The 27,565-nt window shown below is 42.4% G+C and overlaps 1 protein-coding gene across 4 annotated transcripts in view; it reads right to left on the reverse strand.

Annotated features, from left to right (window-relative positions):
* Positions 1–27,565, reverse strand: part of LOC306931175 (neurexin-1a) — a 528,074-nt gene that overhangs the window by 265,084 nt on the left and 235,425 nt on the right. For all 4 annotated transcript variants that reach the window (XM_079512408.1, XM_079512407.1, XM_079512406.1 and 1 more), the window contains 4 exons: positions 14,315–14,437; positions 13,056–13,437; positions 11,209–11,399; positions 1,385–1,558 (listed from right to left, as the gene is read on the reverse strand). In XM_079512408.1, the coding sequence (XP_079368534.1) occupies positions 1,385–1,558; positions 11,209–11,399; positions 13,056–13,437; positions 14,315–14,437 (870 nt within the window). The remainder of the gene's footprint in view (positions 1–1,384; positions 1,559–11,208; positions 11,400–13,055; positions 13,438–14,314; positions 14,438–27,565) is intronic.

A 27,565-nucleotide genomic window follows, 5' to 3' on the forward strand; every position in this document is an offset into this window, starting at 1 on the left:
AGGAATGAGAAAACAGTTGCGTCAAAGAGAAAAGGAGAGAGAGAGAGCCAGAAGGATGGAAGTTCAGAATGAATGAAAATGGAAAAGAGACACGAGAAACCTGCATTTAAAAAACATGGTAGACACAGTTATTATGGAAGGTGGATAGGGTCACGACGTGTCTTCTGCCTTCTACTATGTTTACATGTACACATGTAAATATTTGAACACTACCCTCTGAGCTACAGATGTACAAGTCAACCCTGCAGATTTCACTGTGTACTATTCATCCACAATCAACTCACGATGATTTGATAAAATGTGCGGCAGAGAGAAAGAGACCATTTCCAACCGACAGTGATCAATGAGTGTGTGCCGTGAAACAAAAGACACACACATCTCAAACTCAATAGACCCACATTTGGCACTAAACAAAATCACTTTTATTTATTTTTTTATATGCAAACGTGCAAAGGCCGTGTGCCAAAGCTGCGTGCCAAAGCTACGTCTTTAATGGAAAGGAGTGGACGGCAGTGTGAAATTTCAAATTAATCTAAGTGAATGATGTTGACAAATAAATCAAATATTGACTTTGGATGTGATGTGCAAACAGAACAGTGGGCAGTAATGATATTCATGCGTGCCACAAAAGGCCTCATGCATAATTCAAGAGGATTGCCTTCTGGCAAACACTCAGATCCAGTAAGCATGCACGGAGCAAAAAATGGGAAAGAACACTGGCAGTACAAATATGGCCGAGAACATAATCTGATTATGGCCCAAGTGAAACAGAAAATGATCGCGAGTGGAGGAGAGTTTGATGCATTCCAACAGAATACACACAGAATTTATGGTTGTTAAATTATGTGCCAATGGCCAGCGGGATACTGTATGGGCACTAGGATGGGTGTCTGTGTGTGTGTGTGTGTGTGCGTGCGTGCGTGCGTGCGTGCGTGCGTGCGTGCGTGCGTGCGTGCGTGTCCATGACATGTCCCGACAAATGTGGGGATTCTGAAGTGCAAGCCAATGAATGGCCGAGAGCATTAGAGCGGGTCTGTTTATCAAATTGTGATGTTCCATTTGTTCCACAATAATAGTTTTATGATGGTGATGATGGCAATTCAGAAAAGTGAACACAACTGATCGCCGAGTAGTAGATCTTTGTTCTATTTTTCTGCAAAACCCCAAATGGAGCAGCATCCTTTTGCACCAGCTTATCTAACTCACGTGTACATTTATTTTGACACTGTCACTGTGACAGACTGACAGTCTATCACAGAGTATAAGAGAATAAGTTAAGACACAGAAAAAAGAGGGCTGAGGGATGTTAGCAGATGACATTGTTTTGGGGAACAAACTAACAAAGGCATGATGTGGCCCCCTAGTGGCCTGAGAAGCTACTCACCTTCACAGCCTCTCTCTATCTGACCAACGCAGTCCAGAGCGTCCGACATCAGGTCTGGCAGGCGTCCGTTTAGGTCCATCGACGCCAGACAACCTTGGAAGCCCTCCTTGGCGTGTACCAGTTTGGGCAGCTCTTTGAACATCTCCTTGGCCACTCCACCAACGTAAAGGTCACCTGCATTGATGACAGCAACACATATACTGTAGGACACACGGTGGCATCAACTGTACGGTATTAAATGCAACTGGTCGTGTAGGTCATTTCTTTTATTAATCTGGTAGGAAAGTGGATTCATACAGACATCACTCAAACTTGGTAAATGATTTACCCGATGTAACCTCAACCTGATAGCAATAGGATTGATTGATTGATTGATTGATTGATTGATTGTAGAGTTTATTAGACAAAATGTATAAACAGAAAGAGTGCAGTCAAACACAAAGGGATAGCACAAAATCCATGTAGGCCCTATGCAATCAATTCATAGACATGAATAACAAAAATCAATATCATCATAGGTAAAAAACAACAAAGAATCCACTCCTTATCGTTCAATGATAGGATGACGAGGAGTCACAAATCCCAAATCATGTCCTGATAGTTCAGAAAACTCACGTTTTGATCATGAGTCCATGACCTACATGAATTATGGCTGTGTTTTAGTTGCGTACAGTGGAGTGCAGTGAATAAACAACTACTTGCGACAGCAATGCATAGCTACGACGTTGTTGAATTAAAATATTTATGGAGTGAAATTTTCAATCATTTATGGAGGGAAAATAAACCATCCATCGCTGACATGGAGCCGGTGTCCCGGGACCAAAAATGCTAAATCGTTACTGCAGATACCGGGAGAATTGAGGAGGGAAATACACATGGATCATTACTGCCCTATAAGCCTGATTTATACGTCTCCGTATGGTTGTGCTGCTTGCTGAAAATAGCCAATCTGCAAGCTCTCAGCGGAAAGCAACACCGTCATACGATTTGGTATAAATTGAGCAATGAGCATTATCCCTGGACCAACAAAGCATTTTTCGAAGTCTGCTGAAAATATGACGCTTTGCATGGAGGGAAGGATGGCAGACTAAGGTGATAGGCATTGTACAGAAGAAATTAACAAACAAAAAAAAATATTTTATGTAATAGATAATGACAATACAACGTAGTTATTGTGTTTCTTCTTTGCTAATAAAGCCTCACTATTTTAATGTGTTAACTCACATTTTTCAATGTGTTAATAAAATACAATATAATATAATATATACATGTTGTCTCCCTGCTCTTCTATTGAGACATCTAGATCATGTCAAAGGTCACCTAGTCCAGTGGTTTCCAAACCTTTTCCATGTCAAGGACCCCCAAATTGACATGAATTAGCCCGCGGACCCCCATTTGAAGAGATATGCCATTGCCAGGGACCCCCATAAGAGAAGATTTGTATGGCTCTAGCAGTGAGACCCCAATTTATACAATGTTAATTTAACTCTCAGAGTTACAGAACTATAAGGGTCCATTTGGTTCCAAACTATCATTTAGCTGGGAGCACCCCTGGAACTCCCTCAAGGACCCCTGGGGGTCCCCGGACCCCACTTTGAGAACCACTGACAGACACAGGATCATCATCTGACACAAATTTTGACCTGATGGTCAAGATTCAATTCATCCCTCGAGCAAGGAGGCCGGCTCTATTAGCTCAATGCTAAGAAATGTCAGGAAACCGGGTTCAAATCCGGGGTAGAAGTAGAGAGGTAAAGAGGAAAGTTGCAATGCGCTGCTTTAACTTCATGAATAAGAATTTGCTTTCCCGTATTACTCTTAACTGATACCGGACGTAATGTACTGAAGAAGACGCCCACCGGTCAGCTGTCCACACCGCTCCACACACCCAACTTTAATGATTAACCCATTTTGACCTGGGAACGATTCTAGTCTTCTGAAAAACCCATGTATCTATGTCAGTGGTTCTCAAACATTTTCATGTCAAGGACCCCAAATATATATGACATTGGCCGCCGACCCCCATCTGAAAATATGTAGTTCCAGGGACCCCCCAATAGCAAAGATTTGAGTTAAAAATGTTCGCTCTGAAAGAATATATATTCAAAGATTTGCGCTACATTTTCACGATTTTTAAAAAATAGCAGACCTACAAGCTCCTATGACCTATGAGTTTGTAGATCTGCTATTTTTCAATAGCTAAAGTATAACATAATGCTTAAAACACCAAGAGGGGTTCCCGCCCAAAATGGGTTATGAACAGTTAATCGTTAAACGATTAATCACCGTTAAGAAATTCATCAATTAAACGTAACAGTTAAGAATTCATCGCAAATTATGCGGTTCTATCATTGGCCGGTTTTCTGTGAATGTAATGTAATGTCTGCGTCCGCGTGCGTGGCAGAGGAACGCACATGTGGGCTGGTTAAAAAAAGCCCCCCCAACTTGATAGTCACAGAAACGTGTCTGCTGTTGCATGTGATGTGTACTTTATTCCTCATACAAAGATGCCATTGCTTATAGCCCTGTATCTCATACAAAGATGCCATTGCTTGGCCCTGTATCTCAAATGCTCAAATAAATATTTGATTAAGGAATACAATATGCCTTTTGATTATCAGATACTTTTTTTAAACGGCACTTATCAACTAACCGGTTAATCGATTGATAATTCATAATTCATTGATTAAATCAATTATCAATTCATGACTTAATCGATAATTCCCATCCCTATCCTAAAATCAACCCATTCTCATCATGCTTCCCATACTGTAGCATCTTCATCTTGTCACCCAAGCTGAAAATAAGGACAACACAGTGGCTATGCTATTGGACATGTGACAATATTGACCTCTAGTGGAAGATTGATAAAAGAAAAAGAAAGCAGTATACCGGCCTCAACCTAGTTATTGAAGGTATTGTAAATGTAAGTGATATGTTTTGGTTAAAACAAGAAGGTTTTGTTAAAAGGTCAAAGCACTATATTGTGGTAGTAATCACTGTGTGCTATAGTGTTCAGTAGCATCACATTTTTGTAATTTTTGAATACTGTACAATGTACATACTGTACAGAACCCCAAAATGGGTTCCCAGTCAGAATGGGTTCAACTGGGTTGTTGTTGTTCTTGTCTGACTGAAAACCAGTAGTCTGAGATTATCGTAAATTAGGATTTTAGTACTATCGTTATAATCATATTCAGTTAGAGATTAATGACAAGCTGTGTATACAGATGCTGATGGCTATAATCCAAATATAATTCAAATTGTATTTTCCAGGGGTGTAATCATCTCTTTTGTTTTTAATATATCTTCTTTTCTTTCTTTTTTGTTTTGCCTAGATCGAGTTACAAATCGTAGTGTGTAGTCGATGGCTTAGCCCTAGAAGTAAAGAGGCTGGTCACAGTGTCCAGTAACCAAAAGGTTGCAGGTTCGTTCACGAAGGTATGGGAACCAGTCTTAGATACAGTGGACCCTTCTAGACTGCGCTTCAATGTACCTTATTGAACGGTAGTGAATAACAAAGACTCTGGTGACCTGTAATGTACAATCATGTCAAGACTGTGGTGTACTCGTTTTCTCTTTTTTTTCTTTTTTTTTCGTAATGTCCGTATTGTGGTACTTGTTTGGTTGTTTTCCTATGTTGTGTTGAAAAAAGAAAATTGTGGTTCTATATACATACAAAGGTTACAGGTTCGATTCCTGGCAATGACTGGATGGTGTGTTCCAGTTGTGAGCTGGTAACTGGAGGCTGGCTGGTACCCTGGTAGCCCATCTACAGGATGGTGTGTTCCAGTTGTGAGCTGGTAACTGGAGGCTGGCTGGTAGCCTGGTAGCCCATCTACAGGATGGTGTGTTCCAGTTGTGAGCTGGTAACTGGAGGCTGGCTGGTACCCTGGTAGCCCATCTACAGGATGGTGTGTTCCAGTTGTGAGCTGGTAACTGGAGGCTGGCTGGTACCCTGGTAGCCCATCTACGGTGTGCTATAGTGCCCAGCGTCTCTACCTCATACACTGATCCTCCAAACTGCTGCACTGCAGGCTACCCTGTGCTCTGACCTCTCTGATGAAATAGAGAGTACTGTGCATGCAGTATGTGTGGGGTATTGTATATACAGTAGGAGGGATATGAAAAGATGTATTTCAACTGGCTTGTGTACACTGTACATTGACAATAAACTCAGCTTTATCCTATCGTCTTTAACCCATTTTGTGCGGGAACCCCTTTTGGTGTTTTAAGCGTTACGTTATACTTTAGCTATTGAAAAATAGCAGATCTACAAGCTCATAGTGCGCCACCGAGTGGCGCGTTAGGAGCTTGTAGGTCTGCTATTTTTGAAAAGTCGTGAAAATGTGGTGCAAAAAACATTTTTAACTAAAATATTTGCATCTGGGGTGTGCCTGGAACAACATATTTTGAGATGGGTGGTCCGTGGCCCAATGGAGATCATTCTGGGGGTCCTTGACATGAAAAAGGTTGAGCACAACTGACATAGAAACATGGGTTCTTCAGAAAACTATAAGGATTTAGATTGTTTTAATCAGTCAAAAATGGGTTAATGAGTCATGCCTAGTTTCCACACTCGTCTACAGTACACAGAGACCCTTATGGTCCATTGAGCTAATAATGTTGAGCTAATAATTAAAAATCACACCCGTGTAAAAAGATATGACAAAAGAAAACGTTTTGAGATATTAATGGACATTTCCTGATACCGTCACGGCCTCTACCTTCTCGCCCTCTGCCTCAGCTCCCAAGCACAGCTTCTTCACTTACTGTATATTAATTAAAGCCTTATTTGACATCAGCAAGAGTGCACGTGTTACCAATGAGAATCTGTATGCTGGAATATTCAGAGTGAGCGACAAAAGCTGCCAAAGACACAAGGAGCTGCCAGCCAGCAAACTGGTGCTGTGGGAACCAACACATAGGCACCGGTCACAAGGACGTCCCATATACTAACATATGTGGATGTACTCAAGAAAGATGCAGGAGCGCAAAGCACCAACGAGCTGGCCGGATGGAAGGAGAACCGGGATGACTGGAAGCGACGATGGAAGGCTCGTCTGAGGACGACCTGGAGAGCCTAGAGATGTGGTCATAGTATTCGGTCACAACACACAATGCATGATGGCTAACATTCTTAGGCTATTGATTTCAGGTCTAGGACTAAATAAACAGGAATGCATTTATTTGCATTTCATACCTTGGCCTTTCAGTCTAACCTGACTTCGCCAGATTGCGGCAGTATTGAGTTCACCAGTTCCCTCCTCCTGCCTGCATCTGGGATCTCTCAAGCAGAAACGATGAACCCGGAAGCAGCGGGACAAACATTTGATATCTCCATAATCATTTCGAGTTGTAGTCTTGTTAGGTTGTGTTTACATTTGCGCTGTGGCAGCGCTTCAATATGTCATAAGTCTCGCGTTGATCCCGCCTCTAGCGGCCTCCTACAGCCGCATATCGCTCCGGCCAGAATTGGACCGGAGTACATCATCTCTGCCTGAGAGTTCCCAGATTCTCCCTGCTGGCAGAATGCAAATGTTGTCCAGCAGGGGGAATGGTTTCACCAGGCTACTTTCAGTCTAGCTATGGTACGCACTGAGCAATATATAGTTTGTGAAAATAATATACTTCAGTATTCTGTACCAAGGCTGAATGGGTGGGCATACAGAGCTGCTCCACTTCATTAATGATCCCAACTTCTTTTGTAGTGATGGATTTTGGCCTCATATCACTATATCCAACTTGTGTGAGACAGTTTGGCCGCTAGGGAAACTTGGTCGCTGAGGGAATCTAGGTATGAACATGCATAGCTAGATTCACCAGTAAGAGGTGCTACATATATTCTGTATAAGTAGGCTAATAACAAGGGTTCTCAAGTGAGAAATAAATGAGCCAAAGTGGTACCAATTCAAACACTGTCTAGTGTCTGCCTTTCCAGACATAGCCTAATTTCAGCACACCCAGTCGGCTCAACGAGCGGACTTCAGTGTGGCAGGCTATAATATAATGTTTCTGACAAAATAGTGTCAAATTGCTGATGATTACTGATTGCTGTATATAAAGCCTTATTTGACACATGCAAGCGTCCTTTCAGCACGTCCTTTCAGCACACATTATACCTTGGGAAAAGAATAAAGTTGCAGCCAATAGATTTATCCTTTTACAAAGGATTTACAAAGGATAAATCATATTCAACGTATTCAGTTGTGTGCCGGCATAAACAACCCCATTGTCAGTGTAAATTGATTTATTGATTGGGTGCTCTGCTTTCTTTGTTAGCATCACACAATTCCAAGTTGAATTGAGTGTGTAAAGACTAACAGCTGACTTTAGCAGTAATAATTTAATATAAGTGTCCAAAGATTTACAAAATATTCAATGTGACAGTGGAGGACTAGAGATTAAAACGAACGTCAAACGTGTCATCATAAATATGCAGTCAGGGGAGTCAAACTCATTTGAGGTCACAGGTGAAAGCCACCTCTCACAACAACAGGAGGCACTGCTCTGAAGGAAGTTCAAGTACCTGGGCTCATGGGTCAACTCATGGGTCAACTCATGGGTCAGTTCAAGTACCTGGGCTCATGGGTCAACTCATGGGTCAACTCATGGGTCAGTTCAAGTACCTGGGCTCATGGGTCAACTCATGGGTCAACTCATGGGTCAGTTCAAGTACCTGCAGGGCTCATGGGTCAACTCAACAGAGCAAGATATACAAATGAGGAAGGCACTTGCATGGAGGGCCCTGAATGGCATGGCCAGTGTATGGAACTCCAACCTCCCCCCATCAAACCAAACTAAGCTTCTTCTACGTGACGTTAGAATCTGTTCTCCTATATGGCAGTGAATGCTGGACCTGAAGCCAACTCTGCAGAAGGCTCTAGACGGGTGCTACACCAGAATGTTACGTGTAAGTGCTCAACATCAGCAAGAGTACACATGTTACCAATGAGAATCTGTATGCTGGAATATTCAGAGTGAGCGACAAAAGCTACCAAAGACACATGGAGCTGCCAGCCAGCAAACTGTTGCTGTGGGAAGTAACCAACACATGGGCACCGGTCACGAGGACGTCCCATACTAACATTATGTGGATATACTCAAGAAAGATGCAGGAGCGCAAAGCACCAACGAGCTGGCCGGATGTATGGAGAACCGGGATGACTGGAAGAGACGATGGAAGACTCGTCTGAGGACGACCTAGAGAGCCTAGAGATGTGGTCATAGTATTAAGTCACAACACACAATGCATGATGGCTAACATTCTTAGGCTATTGATTTCAGGTCTAGGACTAAATAAACTTCATACCTTGGCCTTTCAGTCTGCCTACGGTACGCACTGAGCAATATATAGTTTGTGAAAATAATATACTGCTCCACTTCATTAATGATCCCAACTTCTTTTGTAGTGATGGATTTTGGCCTCATATCACTATATCCAACTTAGAAATGTGTGTGACAGTTTGGCCGCTGGGGAAACTTGGTCGCTGAGGGAATCTAGGTATGAACATGCATAGCTAGATTCACCAGTGAGAGGTGGTATATATATTCTGTATAAGTAGGCTAATAATAAGGGTTCTCAAGTGGGAAATAAATGAGCCAAAGTGGTACCAATTCAAACACTGTCTGCCTTTCCAGACATAGCCTAATTTCAGCACACCCAGTCTGCTCAACGAGTGGACTTCAGTGTGGCAGGCTATAATATAATGTTTCTGACAAAATAGTGTCAAATTGCTGATGATTACTGATTGCTGTTGTGATTACCGGTACTACACTACACTGGAATTTTCTGGCTTTTGCAACGCCTTGGTATCATCTCCACAAACTCCACAGTGACAGTCAAAAGATGCATCAGCACACACATATATAAGTATTCCCAGTTGAGCTTCATGAGTCATGTCGGTGCTTATAGAGCGTCGCAGTCCCGATTTGTCACAACAAGAGTTGGCTTTGTCCGCCGCGTAAACATTTTTAAATAAATACTTTCTGAAAAGTCTATGAGGAAAATGAACAGGGATTTCTTTTCCGGGTCTCTCGAGGGGACGGGACTGCGACGCTCTATAGAGAAGGAAATAAATGACTCCCTTTCTGCTAGTTAACGGTAAAAGAGACACCATACGGTGAGTGGGGCCCTAGCGGTAGGCGTTTACTCACAGTGAGTGCTTACTTGCTAATACCTTCATTGTATTCCATGTTTACAACAATACAGCAGTGTTGATTTTGTCGACTAATACTAAGACGAAAACTGTTCGTCGACTACCTTTTTTCACTGATGGAAACTAAATGGAAACTAAGCTATGATGACTAAAATTAAGACTAAATATATTGACAATTTTGTCAACAAATAAAAACTAGACTAAAGGGACTAGTGGAGAAGAGAGAGATCCAGTATAAGTAAAAGACAAGTCATTTTACACTTGGTTGCATGCTGAAAATAGCCGATCTACAAGCTCACAACGCGTCGCAGCGCGACACGTTGTGAGCTGTAGATCGACGCGTTGTGAGCTTGTAGATCGGCTATGTGTAAAATCAGCCATTACAACAGCATCAGTGCCAACCAAAATGTTAGTCGACTAAATCAACTGTAGACTTAGTCGACTAAAATCTTATGATATTTAGTCGACTAAAACTACACTCACTAAAATGTGAGGAAAACTAAATGAAAACTATTCAAGAGACTATGATGACTAAAACTAAAATATGCTGTCAACATCAACACTGTACAGGCTTTGCAAGCTTGTCGGAGGCGAGGGGAGAGAGTGAACGGCTGCCACACAGATAATAACTAGATGTGAATATCTTAATTAAATATTGTTTCTCTCTCCCTGTCTAGTTAAAGTGCCTGTAGTCTACCCCTGCTGTAAATCATTAGTGCTTGAACATTGTTTTTAATTAACCAGTGGTTATGCAATGTTTTATTTATTTATTTTATCATACTGTACTGTTGTTAAAATTAAGTTGTTATATTAAACATGTGTATTATTTCTAATTGGTATATGATCATAGCCTGTGCATTTTCTTTTTCATTACTAAAGCTTAATTTAAAAACAGACAAACAATGTTTTACTTGATACTATTGAAAATAGTACCATAATGGTTTCATAAAGTGACATAAAGGTTGTTAATCTGAATCCCCCCCCACCGCCCCCACCCCCCTTTTTCCCCCCTCACTGTATATGTTTCTTTTCCCTTTTTACCTCCTTTATGATGAATTCCTGTTCTGTTCTTTGACTATAGAAGTGTCTATCTGTACGTCTCTAAATGTTTTGATGAATTGAACATGGTGGACCCTCTTGTAAACAAGTGTAATGCTTAATCGGGTCGTCCACTCACAGTTAACAGTCTTTGTATTGAGTTTGTGCTTGAAATGTACTGTAATTCTGCAAACTGTTAATACATATTTCAATCAATCAATCAATGAATGATGATGATGATCATAGATCATACACATGATGATGCCTGCCTTGCATGGTTTCCTCTGTCGTGATCATCGGTGTATGAATGTGTGTGTGAATGGGTGAACGTAATGCACAATCTAAGTGCCTTGGATAAAGGGCGCTATACAGTTGGAGGCTTATGTTATAATTTAGCTATTGAAAAATAGCAGATCTACAAGCTCATAGCGCGCCACCGAGTGGCGCGCTACGAGCTTGTAGGTCTGCTATTTTTGAAAAATCGTGAAAATATTTATTTCAGAAAACTGGAGGATTTAGAAGGATTTTTTAAAAGTTTTGAGGTCAGGCCTAAATGGGTCAAATGATAAGGGACAATATCGGTGGCACCCAACTGTATATAAATGCACCATTTACCACTTTACACACCTTTTAAATCAAGATTCTTGGCTCCTGTAGTGGTCTGGGTGGTGATCTTGGTGTCAATCTTGACGGTGTGGAGGTTGTTTGTGTCCCTGGAGATGATGACGTTGTGCCAGTGGTTGTCGTTCAGAGGCTTGTTGGAGTTGCCTTTGATCAGGTGGGCGCCGTTTCCCAGGTCTGACACATAGTGTAGATACCTAGAGAAAGATATTTAGAGATAATGTATCAACGGGCTCTTAACTCATTTTGACCTGAGATCAGATTCTAAAAATGTCTTCTACATCCTGACAGTTTTCTGAAAAAGCTATGTTTCATGTCAGTCGTTCTTCGATTTTTCAAAAATAGCAGACCTACAAGCTCGTAGCGCGCCACTCGGTGGCGCGCTATGAGCTTGTAGATCTGCTATTTTTCAATAGCTAAAGCATAACATAATGCTAACACCAAAATGGGTTAACAGAATAACTCTTCCTACCTCCAGGCCGCTCCCCTACTTCCTTCACAGGTGTTACCAATGATACTAATGAAGGCTCTGTTTAGTGTGCAGTGGTTTTCCAAGTTTTTAATTTCAAGGACCGAAGCACTGAGAAAACTGCCTTTCTTCGTCCTTTTTTTCAAACTTAAACTACAGGAGCTACCGAACACGACTCGCTCACTGTATCACAAAATGAAGTAAAAACGTCTATAGACTGAGACTTAGGGAAAAAATTTTCCTTTTATTCTATCTTGCTCATAAAGTGCTCTGTTCTCAAAGTGCAATTAAAAAGCAAACGTTTCGGTCCTAAGACCTTCTTCAGTGACTAACTCTCTCTGAGTTAGTCACTGAACCCTTACGGGTTAATTTGGTTCCATTTGTACACTCTCAGAGACCCCTTTTCCACCGGTTGGTTCCGAATGGGAACCAACCAGAGAAAAAGGGGTCTTCAGAGTTTCACACCCGTACGGGGCCATTTGGAACCCACTCAGGGGCACTTTGAGACCCACTGGTGTAGCACAGTGTTTTCAGTGAGCCAACATGCACAATACCACTGTGGAGGTTGGCGTACGATTCCTCCACAGTGCCTCCGGATTGGCCGGGCGCTCCAACGAACACAATTGGTCATGTTCGTGGGTGAGCGCTTGGCAGGGGAAGGTGATCTCTGTCGCTGCACCGGTGACTCCTACAGATTGGTTGGGGAGTCTTATTTTAGCAGGGAGTAGAACTGCGAAACTCCACAGGCTGTCGGCTGAAAAGAAGCGGCTGGCAACTCCATGTACATGTTGGTTGTCTACTCTACACCACCGTTTCCCAAACAGTGGGTCGGGACCCATTTGTGGGTCGGGACCCATTTGTGGGTTGCGGAAACATTTTTATGGGTCCATTTATATATTCTTTCCTACAATTTGTTTCAAATGGTGTTCGATTTTAGGTGTCCGTACTAGGGCATTCACTTCTAGTCATTTTTACTAGTTGACTAGTTGCCTAGTTTACTAGTCGACTAACTACCTATTATGTAAAAAATAAAATAAATTAAAAAAATAAACTTTTCTTTTTTTTTGGAAATAAATATTTGTACATTGAAAAACTGTGTACATGGTGACTATAACTATAATCTACCTGATCTTGAGGCCTACAAAATCGGGGGGGGGGGAAATAAACTTTTTTTTTTTTTTTTCTTATCAACTAGTCAACTAGTACCTACGAACAAGGTCGACTAGTGGATTTACTAGTCGACTAGTTGCTTAATGCCCTAGTCCGTACTGTGTCATGCTTGCACATTGACATGCCTAGCTTGGCTCTGGACATGCCTATGAAAAGGTGAGTGGGTGGGATTTCCAGGGGTCCTTGACACGAAAAAAGTTTGAGAAGCATTTACCCTTTGACCAGCTCCACCACGATGAAGTCATTTCCGTCCCCACTGTTAAACAGAATGAGGCCATCGGAGGAGGTGGTCTTGAACTGGAAGAAGAGATGCATGGAGTAGTAGGCCTGCAGCGTGGTCAGGGTCACGTAGCTGGAGCGCGACTTGAAGGTGATCGGGTCGGCGATGATGTTCTTGAAGCCGATCATGGCATTGAGCTCGCAGTAGTCGATGTCGCCGTTTTTACACAGGTCTATGTAGGCCATGCCATTGAAGGAGAGGCTCTGGAGGTGGCCAATGAAGTTGGACGGCACCATGGACATGAATCGCTTCTCCGTTACAATGCCCGTCTCAATGTTATGGAACTCCAGCTGGGTGTGGTCCCCCGCCATTTGACCTTTGATGGAGGGAAGGGAAGGGAGGGAGGGAGGGAGAGGGGAGGTTATTAGTGGGGAATAGTCATTTATGCCTCCTGATTATACAAATAGTTACTAAAGATCATATTAATAAATCACAGAGGAAGAAGGGAGACAGGACAAAGAATTAACCTGAACTCGACTTTTTTTTACCAATGACATTTACAGTAACATTTACATTTAAGTTAAAATTCACAGCAATTTTAAAGCAAGAGACTTAATAAAGTTAGACACAACATTTATCAGACGAGGGAGGTATTTGTCTTAATTTGTTCCCAGGTTCAATGTTCCTGATTGCAAACACCTTATTAGGTTTTGTTTCTAGCCTAAACTTATTATAAACAGTGCAGTCAGCAGTGATTTGCATGCAGACTTAAGGCTGTACTTTTACAATAATGAATCTAGACCGGCACTAAACCGTGCGAGGCTCTGAAGGTACAGTAATTAAAAAAGTTTTTTAAATCCAATTTTGAACTGTACTTGAAGTCAGAGTAAGGAGGCCAAAGTTGGCAGTTTGTGGAGAAAAAAAAGAATGACAGGTGCATTCTTGTTATTTGCCTGAAGGCAGTAGACCCTTTTAACTGAAGCAAGAATAAAGTCTGCCACAATTGTTTAGTCTATATGAAAATAATTCATGAGAGCTTTTTGCAGATTAGCAAAACACAGTGCAGTCACTTAATTAAGCTACAGTGCATACAGTGGCAATACACTTTTGTGTTAAATGTGTTTGTTTCTACCTTTTGTTCTGGTAATGGAGCTTCTTACCTATATTACGAAAGCCCAACGATTGTCTTGGAAGATCTAAAACTCTAAGTGTGTGAATTTCTATTCCATTCTAGGAACTGGGATAAGAAGTACCTTCCACTGGCGGCAGATCATCAACGGTCAGTTTCAAACTCTTTCCCCTCCTGAACACACGCACCGTGTGCCACTCATTATCGTTCAGATTCTGGCCCGCAAAAATGGTCTCTGGACCTTTGCCTGCAGGACAGCCCAAACAATGGTTAGCACACATGCATGCTTAAGCCTGATCTACACTTGGTTGTGTGCACCATGTTGAGCACCGGACATAGCTGATCTATAAGCTAACATTGCGATGCAAGCTTATAGATCAGATATACTCGGTGCGCGACACAGGAGCGCAGTCAAGCATGAATCATCCTATGCAGTATACACACGCATACATCAACAGACACACTAAGAAAGAGGAGATAAAGAGATAGAGAACAAGGGAGGTGGGAAGGAGGAAAGTGTGCGTTGAAGTGGTTTGACAGAAGAAGGTAAACATAGTTAATGGGCCATAAAAAAACACATCGCTCCGAGTTTCATTTTCTGTACTGGACGGTTCATTAGATATGGGACCTCGGAGTTTACAGTTCTGACTGAACCCTGCCTTCTTCAAACAATGAGGATGGAGGCAGCCATTCAAATGAAGAAGCCACGTCGTTACAATATTGTTAATGCAAGCTGATGTTGCATCTGCTCTGTACTAGTCTACTAGAGACACATTGTAAGGATGAACATGCTTAAATATAATGTTCAATGCATGGTATTATGATATAATATCATGCCAGGTAAGGGGAAAATGCTAATAAGCAATGGAAATGGGGAGATAAGCTCATGAAAGCATGAATACCTTCCTGTAGCCTAGTATGAATTATTTGGTAACAGGCCACATGGTGGCAGCAAATGACTACCGGACAGCTTCAACAGAGCAAGACAGACTCCAGGCTAGAGCATCACTCTCCATCTTGTTTACCTATCAGACTCCAAGCCAATATTCTATTTCTCTCATCCAAACAACAATAAAATGAAATAGTGATGCAGAGGAGAAGAAGACTGGTATTCAAAAATGAGCCTCTTGACATGGAATGGCAGATAAGTTTAGGTCTCTCACAAATCAGTAGGAGAGAGAGGAGAGGAAAAAAAGAAAAGAGAATACAGAATGTGATTTCTATTTGCACAGCAGAACATGAGTGGGTGTGAATATGCCTGGAGCAAGTGAGAAAGCCAGACAATAGCTTAGTATTGTTGCGCGACCCATTGGTAGGTCATCATAGCCTGTTATATTGCGTTTCCTTCCCGTTATTGTTATAGAAACTACACATCATACTAAATGGACTTTCAGCAATCAACACATTTTGAAAAGCACCATTTTAACCCATGTTGACCTGGGAACGATTCTATAAATGTCTTCTAAATCCTGACAGTTTTCTGAAAAGGCTATGTTTTTATGTCAGTCGTTCTTCGATTTTTCAAAAATAGCAGACCTACAAGCTCGTAGCGCGCCACTCGGTGGCGCGCTACGAGCTTGTAGATCTGCTATTTTTCAATAGCTAAAGCATAACATAATGCTAACACCAAACGGGGTTCCCGCCCAGAATGGGTTAACACTGTTGCTTGAACTGTGCCGACATGAACACTCACACACGACCTGCCGAGGTGCCACAAAGATCAGAAGAGAGTAGAGACTGTAATCACATTCAGCATCAAAGATGAGAGCCAACAACTGGTGTGGCGCAGCTCATTTTCTTTTCTTCCAGAAAATCGATCTCTCTTCAAAAGGTACAGTAGAGTATTTATACCCAATTATACGGCATGACTCTGGAGGAATATCTAGAAATATTGCCTGTCTGCAGGTGTGCATGCATGCGTGCGTGCATGCGACTTTAATCTTTATAATGGAAGTCATTGGTGGTCGAATCGGGCGTAAACCTTGCCCCAATTCAGAGTCATACATCATAGAAGGCTGATGTCATAGACTGGCAACATCAAGTCTGAGCTCCACATGGAGCCGGGCTGGTATTAGGGCCCCGTCTGTTGTCTTGGATGTCTTGGAGAATTTGTATCATGTCGTATACTTAGCCCTGCTGTTCCCCTGCTAGGCATACATACAGTATACCAAACAGACCACTGAAGACATACCACTGTGACAACATTAGAAGTCCCCAGGCTTCAGATGCCTCAGCCACTGTGGGGAGCAATTCAGGAAAGGGGATGAGGGGTGGGGTGTGGGGGGGGGGGGGGGGGGGGGGGGACCAGGTTCATTCCACCTAACCCATTTATGGCTATTTATTTCCCCCCCTTTCTATTATCTTCAAAGCCCCCCAGTGCAATGTGTATGCAAATGTGAGGGTGCCAAAGCACTGGGACACACTCAATCTCTGAGGCACAGTTCTGCTTTGTAAGCACTAAACACCGGGGTGGGATTGAAACCACACGGATGGTGCGAGGGATTAAAAGGGGGGGGGGGGGGGGGGGGGGGGGGGGTAAGATATGAAATAATGGGATGGAGTCAGACTTGAAAGAATGCTTGATCTTTGCCTTCCATCATCCCTGTCCTTGTTGCTCTCCATGGAGGAGAGAAAAGGAAAAAGGGGGGAAAGCGGTCAAACGTATCAAGCAGCACATGCTCCTGTGTGACACAGACTACTGTTGAGGTAGGATTAAGCCTGCAGTAGGATGGCCGTGCATGTACGGTCAGAACCTGCACTCGCTTTTGCCACACTGGCCAAGATCCACACTGTCTGGGAGAACCTTTAGTGGGGCTCACTGCAGCACCCGGGACCTTCTCTAGTGTCCTGCCTGATGGTGATCTGTCCGCAGTGATGGATCTAGAGTTGCCTCTCCTTGCCTCATTGACTTTGGCCCGAGGGAGTGGCTTATCCAGTCAATCTGCTCTGGCTGGCCAGATGACAGGCTAGATACGGGTTTTTCTGGCGCAGCCCCCCCCCCCTTTACACCGCAACTCACCAGGCAGGACCGGAGAGGGACTCCACAGCCATTAGGAGACCTGCTGGTCCGATCGATGCTTTGCTAATTGAGAACCGCTTGTGAAAATTGTTCAAACATTGAGGTTAACCGGTGTTAAAACAGCATATGATGACAATCAATAGTGACCCATTAATTTGTGCTACGCAGTAAAATACCTCAGTGTTCATTTCGTCCATTTGTAACTCAAAGTGTGCAAATGGAACGAGAGGGACCCTTACAGGTCCGCCTGGTTCCATTTGCACTCTCTCAAGAGTTCATTTTACACTCAGGATTTTGCCCGTCGTATTCAGATGGCCTTTTAAGTGCCCCATAAACCCAAGACTGGCTCCCAATATGATCGGGACGAGTGGGTTATGCTCTTAAGTGTGAAAGGGCTTGTTCTGTCTGTGATCACATTGCACAGCATGAATGGAAAACAGACCCGTAAATGTGAATATGAATATGGAGAATCAGACGAGTGCCGTGGCTCCTGCTTGACCTGCCAACATGGTGTCTTTTTAAAGCTAATAATTGTCTAATGGGGGCAGATGAAACGATGCAAAAATCACTGCATAATTTGCGGCAGCTTCACACATCATAGCCAAGCCCCCCAGAAGGGGATGGCCAGCGTTGAAGCACTCGGCCCTACTGGTCAGAGCTGGGACTGCAGGCGGGCCCGTGCATTTAGCACGAGGAAACCCTGTAGCAGCTGGGGTTTAACATTGAGAACATAGAGACCGTTCTTCCGGGTGCTTCAAAACGCCACTGAGCAACTTCCATCGAAATGAATAGCAGGGGGGTGGGGCAGTCCGCCCTCTACCCTTTATTACTCTATGTGGTCATAGCTGCTTCGTAGCTTCGCGTCACTGTCTTCCATTGACAATGAATGGTGGACTGCATGGTTTCATCTGCCCGTGTGAACGCAACATAACGGTGTCACACAGACCAGCGTCTTGTGTAATGGAACACTTCATCGTCATGCCGTCACCTGTGGTGTAAAGTAACTAAGTGCATTTACTATATACTGTACTTAACCCATTTAGGCCTGACCTCAAAATAAAAAAACTCTTCTAAATCCTCCAGTTTTCTGAAAAAAATATTTACACGATTTTTCAAAAATAGCAGACCTACAAGCTCGTAGCGCGCCGCTCGTAGCGCGCCACTCGGTGGCGCGCTATGAGCTTGTAGATCTGCTAGTTTTCAATAGCTAAATTATAACATAATGTTTAAAACACCAAAAGGGGTTCCCGCCCAAAATGGTACAATTTTGCGGTATTTTGTAGTTTACTTGAGTATTTCCAATTTCCAATACTTTTAGTTCTCCTCGACTACATCTCGGAGTCAAATATTGTACTTTTACTCCACTGCTACAATTATTTGAAGACTTTAGTTACTGGTTACTTATTTCGATTATTATTACAAAACATACACTAACCGCTTCAGCCCTATATACATTTCGGCCATTTGGAAATAGCCGATCTACAAGCTCACAATGCGTCGCGATGCGATTTCCCAAAAAAATGTATACATTTGAAAACTTGAAATGGGATATTTTGCATAATGAGTACTTTTACTTTTAGTACCTTAAGTGCATTTCGATGACAATTATTTTGTACTTTGAGTACATTTTGAATTCTGGATTTTTTACTTACTATCATCTCGCTTTCGTGTGTGTTTGTTTTGGTTGCAGCATTGCGTTTTGAGAAGATGTTCAGTTCCTAATGTGTCCATTACGATGATGACTGCAGCACCCACGAGACCGGCCATTTGTAAACTCTGTTCATTATGAGGAAGGAGGAGAGACCCTTCATGCCTGAAGAAGGCCGAAAGGCCGAAACGTTGCTATGACTCTTTAAAATAAAGTTCTTGAACCAGCAAGTGGCAGTGTGCGGGTCTCTCCTCCTTCCTCATAACGTTTGCTGTACTGCCAGGACCTAAACGCACCTGCTATACAATTTAACCGGGTGTGCGGAAGTCTTCCCTCGAATAAACTCTGTTCATGAAACCCAGAGACACCGTAGTGGAAAATCCTAAGCGTTGGTTTTAACTAAGAAAAATGTTAACAAATGAACCCATACTGTACGTGTCCATTATAATTTATGGATACATTTTGGTTACAGTTGTACACTCGTGGAGTTAAAAATGGATGAATGGTCTCCGCAGTTGGAAATCTGATAAACCTCCAACATTCACAAGTTGGATCAAGGATGTTCTATCCTTTATACCGTTGGAGAAGCTCAGATACAACAGGTACAAATCTCGCCGGGAATGTGTAAAGGCTTGATCCCCTTTCATTGAATTCACCCTTTCACTATCTCTTGATACTGTATCCTAGCTGTTATAAGTGTTTTCCTACATGTCATTTTTCTGTTTCCCTTGATTTCTAGAAACGATGTACACTCTCAACTCTTTCAAAGTTTTTCATCTTTGCTTGTCATGTTTTATAGTGATAATTGGATGTGTGGTAACCTATTTTCCTTTATCAATTGTACTACTGTCTGGTTAGAGTCTGGTTGGTTCACTGTGTAGCCCCTAAATCTAGTAGAAAGGCAATTTTTATTGTATTTATTTTATTATTTCTTATTTTATTCATTTATTATGTATATCCTTTATTACCTGTTTTTTTTATTATCGTGGTTTATGGTTTTATTATTGTTGCTTTTATTGTTGTTGTTGTTGTCTTCTTTTGTGATGGAACCGTGGGGTTGTTTGTCTACCAAAATTGAAAATCCTATAAATGAAGTTATAAAAAAATAAATAAATGGATGAATGGATAAACGAACACTGGGGATTTTTACTGTGTAGCACAATTGAAGAGACCCCTCCGTGCACTTATGCAATACAATTGTAATTACATTTTCCGTAGAATTGGACAAAGGTTTCATTTTGTCAGAACATATATTTTTATATTAGCTTTTTCCTACGAATAATATTAAGTCCTTCCAATAGTTTCAGGTCTATGTAATTGGCGCCTTAGGATCACATTGTCAGAGAATCTCTCTCTGCAGTGCTGCCGGAGCAGCAGCCTCCTCCCTCCATTTCAAGGCCTGGCCTCTGAAGGGGTCAGTCAGGTCAGTAGCCTACTGACCGGCACAAGGAAACCACACCGTTATTAGAACACGTCTTGTTTAATTCTAGCAGCTGTGCTGTCCCATAAACAGTTAGAGAATTAGGCTGCTTGGCACATGCTGAAGATTAAGGTATCTCCATTTGCTATGCCCGCCGCGGCGCGGCAGCCTTCACCTTCAGGCTCCATTACGCCATGGAGCCAAGGTGAATATTCAGATGTGCCCGACTCGAGGTTGTCCATTAATCCATTCTGGGCGGGAACCCCTGTTGGTGTTTTAAGCATTACGTTATACTTTAGCTATTGAAAAATAGCAGACCTACAAGCTCGTAGCGCGCCACCGAGTGGCGCGCTACGAGCTTGTAGGTCTGCTATTTTTGAAAAGTCGTGAAAATGTGCTGCAAATCTTTGAATATATATTTCAGAGCGAACATTTTTAACTAAAATATTTGCTTCTGGGGGGTCCCTGGAACTACATATTTTGAGATGGGGGTCCATGGCCCAATAGAGATAAGTCTGGGGGTCCTTGACATGAAAAAGGTTGAGCACCACTGAAAAATGTTAGGATTTAGAAGACTTTTTTTTTCTCGACCTCAGTCCAAAATGGGTTAATTTGAACCGGCAGAACCGTTTGATCACTGGCTGTTCTGCAGTGTATTACAACGGGCCATGTGAGGATTCCATTTCACATTTATTACACTGACACTGTAATCAGTGGCTTTGCAATAAAGGGGATCTGCCGTCTCCAAAATGTCAGCAATCAAAGCTCATGAAAACAGGCAGCAGTCTTAAGACATTATTATTGTCTGTTTTCAGATGCAAAGCAATGATCGCCTCCTGGTCCTGCATTTCATTGGGAAAAACGAACAAATAAACAAACCAACAAAAAAAACACTGCAGCACATGTTCTAATCAGTGACAACACAACACAATTTGTGAGAAATGCTATAAATATCCTAGATATAACACATTCTGTGTGGAAGAAAAAAAAACATCTCAACTCCAATCTAGTCAGATAAGGGTAGAAATTACTGGTTCCTGGGAGAGGGGACATTTCATTTCTGCATTCACCCTGCAGATGGCTGCTCATATGGCTGATAGCTCAGGCATTAAGGGCCTCATTTATCAATGGAGTGTACGGTATATTCTTCCTTAAATTATGTCCACGTGAGATTTTATCAAGTGATCCTATAAAACCAATACTATAGCGAAAATTTGGTCGGAGCTGTGATAAATGTCACGGCTGAAACCGACCGTCATTTAAATAACACACCCTTAAATATTGATCATGTGGAAAGGCAATAAGAAAGCGTTTCCCCGGGCTGGCATCCCACTACACTGCCTGTCGTGTACGCGCACGCACGCAGTTAGTGTGCATTTTGGCACACTGGAAAGAAACAGCAGTGTTTGCCAGTAGGCTTATTCCGTGAGGCTACAACCTTCGTCAAGTAGTAGGCCATATGAATCACAGTTGGGCCACAGTTGCATCGCCATGAATGGAATACGTTTGTAGGCTATATAAATTTAACCCATTGTTAAGTGCATGTTAAAGCAGTCATGTAGGCGACCCCCCCATGAGTCGGACTCACATGGGGGGCACACATGATGATGATGATGATGATGATGATGATGCAACCGAGTGTGCCAGGCCCCCTCTGGCACCCCCGTGGCGACAGGCCTGGCGCGCAGTGGCGCCTCTCTAGCCACTCATGGCCGTCTATGTAGTACAAGTACTATAAGTAGGAGACAAGTGCACTTATATCTGCTATTTTCAGTAAGCAACACCACCATAATATCACATAATAATGACTGTAATGGCTGCTGGTATGTATTGTACACCTAATCAGTTCAGAGCAATCTGGGTTGATACACTGTAATAAATGAGAAATACAACACTGCCCTCCTTCCACACCTACCCTTGAGGTGTCCTTCACTAGTCCAATTAGCCCCCCGTTGTTTCAGTGGAGATACTCAATGCTTGTACTGGGTATAGCTCTAGTTTATTGTAACGCCCCAATTATATTGTAACTGTAGGGTGATGCAGAAAAACAGCATGTATGTTTGTACTATAGCCACATTTTTTATCTAGAGAAATTATTCAAAAGAAGAATACCGTAAAAAAAAATATGTGTAATGAAAGTATTGCTTTCCCCCAAAATATTATGATTGTGAAATAATGATTCAAATACTTTTTGCCGGGGCCCAGATTATTGGTTTTGTTTACTTCTTTAAGCTGATGGCCACAATGCATGTGCTTCTATTTCAGTTAGGAATGGTACCCCCTACCGAACCCCACCGACCCAAACACATAGCAGGCAATGAAACAAACTGCATCATTGCTCCCTTACAGATGTATGTCAGGGATATAAAGAACCTTATGCAACGACGATATTGACAGTATGAGCTACTGGGGAGAAGGTTGTATATTGCACCATTAAATAGAGGCTCTAAATAACCCAATATGGATGCATAAATACTGTACGAAGACAAATCACAGAGTAAATAAACTGCCTCCGATGTTCCCAAGATAAAGTTACAGGAAGACGACACATCAAGATGTCCTTTTACAGCCTACTGGAAAAGCTCACAGAAGCCGCTATCGCTATCTTGCCATACATTATGATCATAGTGCGGTCCCTGAAAATGAATTACACTGTACTGTACAACACCCAACCCCCCACCCCCAAATACATACATAACATATATCTGTAAGTGCGGTTTAACACTATACACTGACGCCACAGCGCGTAAACAGCGCCTCAAACTGTGACTCCGCCCACAAACGGGGGAAGTTGTGATTTTCGCTCGTTCACTGCAATGCAGCATTTTCAAAACAATATTGAGCAGAGTAGAGATTATCAAACGTATTTGCAATGCCATACGTTGAAAGATCTATTGCCCGTGGACAAGGCACGCTACCTCCGCAAGTTAGATAGCATCGGCATAGATGTTTGTCCGTATGTGATAGAAAATTCTGTGACGTTTTTGGGCGTTCCTGTCTAGCGTGGTGTCAGTGTATAAGACCTTCTAATTCCCAACGGTATTCTACAAAATGTATGTTGCAAAATAACCAGTCAGTGGTTCTCAAAGTCTTAATGGGTGAAACACTCTATATTTAGTAAACTACCGCAATACTTAGTTTAGCGGGGTCAGCTAGCTCTGTGCCTGGTCCGCTCTTTTCCCTCTACTTAGTCCACACGAAATCTCTCCGCTGAAAATAGCCAATCTAGGAGCCCACAGCGCGTGGCATTAAGTGGAAGTGGCAGTGTTTTCTCCTGACAGCTCAGGGCAGCCCCAGGGAGCCCAGGTCCCCTAATTGACAGTGATGTGTTCTGTGAATGGGTGATGAAATTCCTCATCCAACAAGCTGACCGGGAGCTGCAGCGCCTGACAAGACACATTAATTAACACGGGGGGGGGGGAACAAATATAATAAAGGAGGAAAAAAACTAACAACCTAAAAACAAAATCAAATAAAATTAAGCACCAACCCTTTTTTTAAATAGAGCTTGGTATTTTTAAAATGCATTAGCTTAACCCATTTTGACCGGAGATCAGATTCTAAAAATGTCTTCTACATCCTGACAGTTTTCTGAAAAAGCTATGTTTCTATGTCAGTCGTTCTTCGATTTTTCAAAAAATAGCAGACCTACAAGCTCGTAGCGCGCCACTCGGTGGCGCGCTATGAGCTTGTAGATCTGCTATTTTTCAATAGCTAAAGCATAACATAATGCTAACAACAAAAGGGGTTGCCGCCAAAAATGGGTTAACACAGTTCTTTCCAAGAACTTCAATTAAACATTCTCTTCTGACACAATTAGGTCTGGAGGCTATGAAAGAAATAATTGCTGCTTCCTTTCTGAAGGAGCGAATAAAGAGCACGTCTCTTCAAATGTACATTTATTTTTTTTCAATGACCATATTGAATAATGAGACGTTACATTAACCAACGGTATAGCCAAATAATACTACGCAGTAAAAATCATTTGTATTCTTTGTGTACAAGAAACTATGGCTCCAAAACTATGGAATGCACTTCCCATTGCAATTAGAACTGCAGACTCACTCCCAATCCTCCGCCGTCGTCTGAAAACCCACCTCTTCTTCAGACTCCATCTTAGCCCGTAGCCCTAGCCTCAGCGACCTTACAGGCGTATGCAAAGGTTCAACTCAAGTATAGCACTCTATAGTGTATACGCATAGTTTTAGTATATATAAATAGATATTCCACTGTTAGGTTCTTAGCTTACAGTACATATGATTCATGATGACTATTTTTGACGTATTCCCATGTTTTTGTAGCCTGGCTCCAGCCCCTGAATCGCTAGCCACGCCCATTAAAAAAATATATTCAGGCGATTCAGGGTCTGGTGACGCTCTCGAAGGAGGTCTGAGACTCGGTTGGAAATCTGTACGACGAATCAGCGTCGTTTCAACTCGATGACGTCAAAACAACAGCGCCGTCCAGACACAAACAAACATGGCTGCCCCCACTGCGGTGACTCACGGCCGTATCAATCTGGCTATTAAATCGACGTATGATGAATAGTTTCTTTACAGACACGAGGGGTTTTATAAACATCATCATCCGACATATTTTACCACTTTTGTTTACATGCTAGTAGCGCTCGTTGGCTGTGTTTGTTTGGTTAGCAAACGGGTTAGCCATAGCCACATGATTGACAACAACGTCATCTGCTTTCCTACTATTCTGATTGGTTGGTATGAACCAATCACCGAAGACTGCCTCTTTGTCAACGCCCATCTCAGAAACGGCTGTAGTAGGGAGGGCTTTCAGACTGAATAATGGAGTGAAACGAAATGAAAATTCAGGCTGAGTGTCAGGCTAATGTTTTTGTTCTTGCTTACTGAAAGTAGCTCTGGATTAAAAGCCTAAATTGCAATTGTAAATTGTACAAAATTAAACCAGGTCCATTTGACTACATTACACAATGGTAGTACAAAATGGATAAATTAACCAAGGATTTGATTGTGTAATAACAATAATATTAAAAAGGAATCTGCTATTGCCTTCCTAACTCGTCGGAAAGCCACTCTAAACCCATCAAGCCTCACAAACAAGACCATGCAGAAATAAACAGCGGTCTTTACCGTAGCATCAATATCAGGTTTACAGTACAACAGTCATGGTATGAAGTATCGTTCTACTGTACTCTAATTGAATTTGCTGTGTCAAATAATTGAAAGCCCTTTCAGGCCAACCCTTTCCCACAGTGGTGGCAAATGACAAATTACAGTATATAATGGCTGTACTTTCACCACAAGCCCTGGAGTTGTCACAAAAAGTGTGTAGGCAAGCAGAATACAAATGTCTTGAGTGAGGGAAATAAATAACCAAAGCAGATACTAACGTGTATAGCAGACAAGAAGAAGACAGCCAGCCACCACACACACACACACACACACACACACACACACACACACACACACACACACACACACACACACACACACACACACACACACACACACACACACACACACACACACACACACACACACACACACACACACACACACACACACACACACACACACACACACACACACACACACACACACACACACAAAGAAAGAAATTACAACCAAAAGAATGACCTTCTCTAAACCAAGCATTGTGAGAGGGAATCAGAGAGCACGCGTACGGTGGCTTGACTTTGCATCCCGCAAAAAAAAACAAGAGGAAAGAGATGCAAGATGCATGAAGAAAGCTACTTAGCATTTAGAAAGGTGTAAAGAGAGGCTCCAGGCGTGTCTAGAGGTCACGGACGGTGGTGCGACACCGAGAGGGAGGAGGAACGATGCGTCGCTCGTCGTCAAAGTCACTCCGATTCTCGTCAAGCTCTAACCTTCACATGGCCCTTCACAAACACATATCAAACACGCACGTCTTTTTGCCATGCAATGGAGCCATCTCTCCCAGCATAGTCGTGGTGGTGACTCACCACAACAACAGAGATGTGAGGGTAAACTCACAGATGTCTCAATTACAAGTTGGCAACTTTGATCCCGATATAGTCACTGACTGATAAGCAGCGTCTATCAAAATCAGAATAATTAAACAGGAAGACGGCTCATGTTTTATGACCCCAGAGAGCCAATCATTAATTCATCACCATTCCTGAATAATAAATGTCAGGGAAAGTTGCCTCCCAAAATATTGCAATGTAACCTCTTTGTTGAAAACGCAGGCACGCACGCACGCACGCACGCACGCACGCACGCACGCACGCACGCACGCACGCACGCATAGTGTACGAAACCCACTGAAACATCTCCGTCCCTCTCTTTCTGCTCTGCGAGACAGGTTAATGAGAATAATAAAATCACACTCCATACTTCCTCTCTTTCTCTCTTGAAAGGCCTCATCAATTTGCAAGTGGTTTAAAAAAAAAGGAATAAAGAAAAAGGGGCGGTGGCTGGGTTGGTTGCGAGGGAAATCATGCATGGCTAGAATACCTGCACTTCCATAGCATGCATTTGACATCAGTCTGAGATGATTAGTGCCAAGGTTTGTTAATTAGGGAGAAGTGAGGGAGTGTGAAGAATCCTAGTGGGCTTGTCATTCATTTGAGCGTGCCTCCATCTCCTCTCTGACTCGTTATCCTGGCAGAGGCATCGCCGTGCATTTTGTCGATGCAGGATGCCAGTCAGACATACTATAAGAAGTGTTTTTTTTGAGAAAAAAAACACTTTCTGTGGGACTCCGGATAAAAAAACGCAAAACGGGAAAGTTTTCGAAAGGTTTCAAAAAACTAAAATAAAAAAAGCTAAGCAAATTCAAAATGTAAAACATTTTCCAAAATAGCTGATCTGCAAGTTCCCCAACGTGCCGCAATTACACACATTGTGACTTTGTAGATCAGTTATCTTGACTGTTCGTCGCACAAAGTATAATTGGGCTTAACCCATTCTGAACGGGAACCCCTTTTGGTGTTTTAACTAAGCATTATGTTATACTTTAGCTATTGAAAAATAGCAGATCTACAAGCTCATGGCGCGCCACCGAGTGGCGCGCTACGAGCTTGTAGGTCTGCTATTTTTGAAAAATCGTGAAAATGCGGCCTGCACAGGCCTAAAGTGGCCTAAAAAAAAGAAAAACGGAAATTGTGGGATTGCGTCATGGCTGTAGACAGAAAACATGGTTCATCAGTCAACACACAATACACACACAGTCCAATATCAAACAAACAGCTGGAGCTGGACCAGCTTATTAACCCATCATTAACCCACAGTAAAGAAGAGTTAAGAGAAGAAGAGAAAGGAAG

The sequence above is a fragment of the Electrona antarctica genome, assembly GCF_951216825.1.
Source record: "Electrona antarctica genome assembly, chromosome: 10".
In the NCBI taxonomy this organism is placed as follows: Eukaryota; Metazoa; Chordata; class Actinopteri; order Myctophiformes; family Myctophidae; genus Electrona; species Electrona antarctica.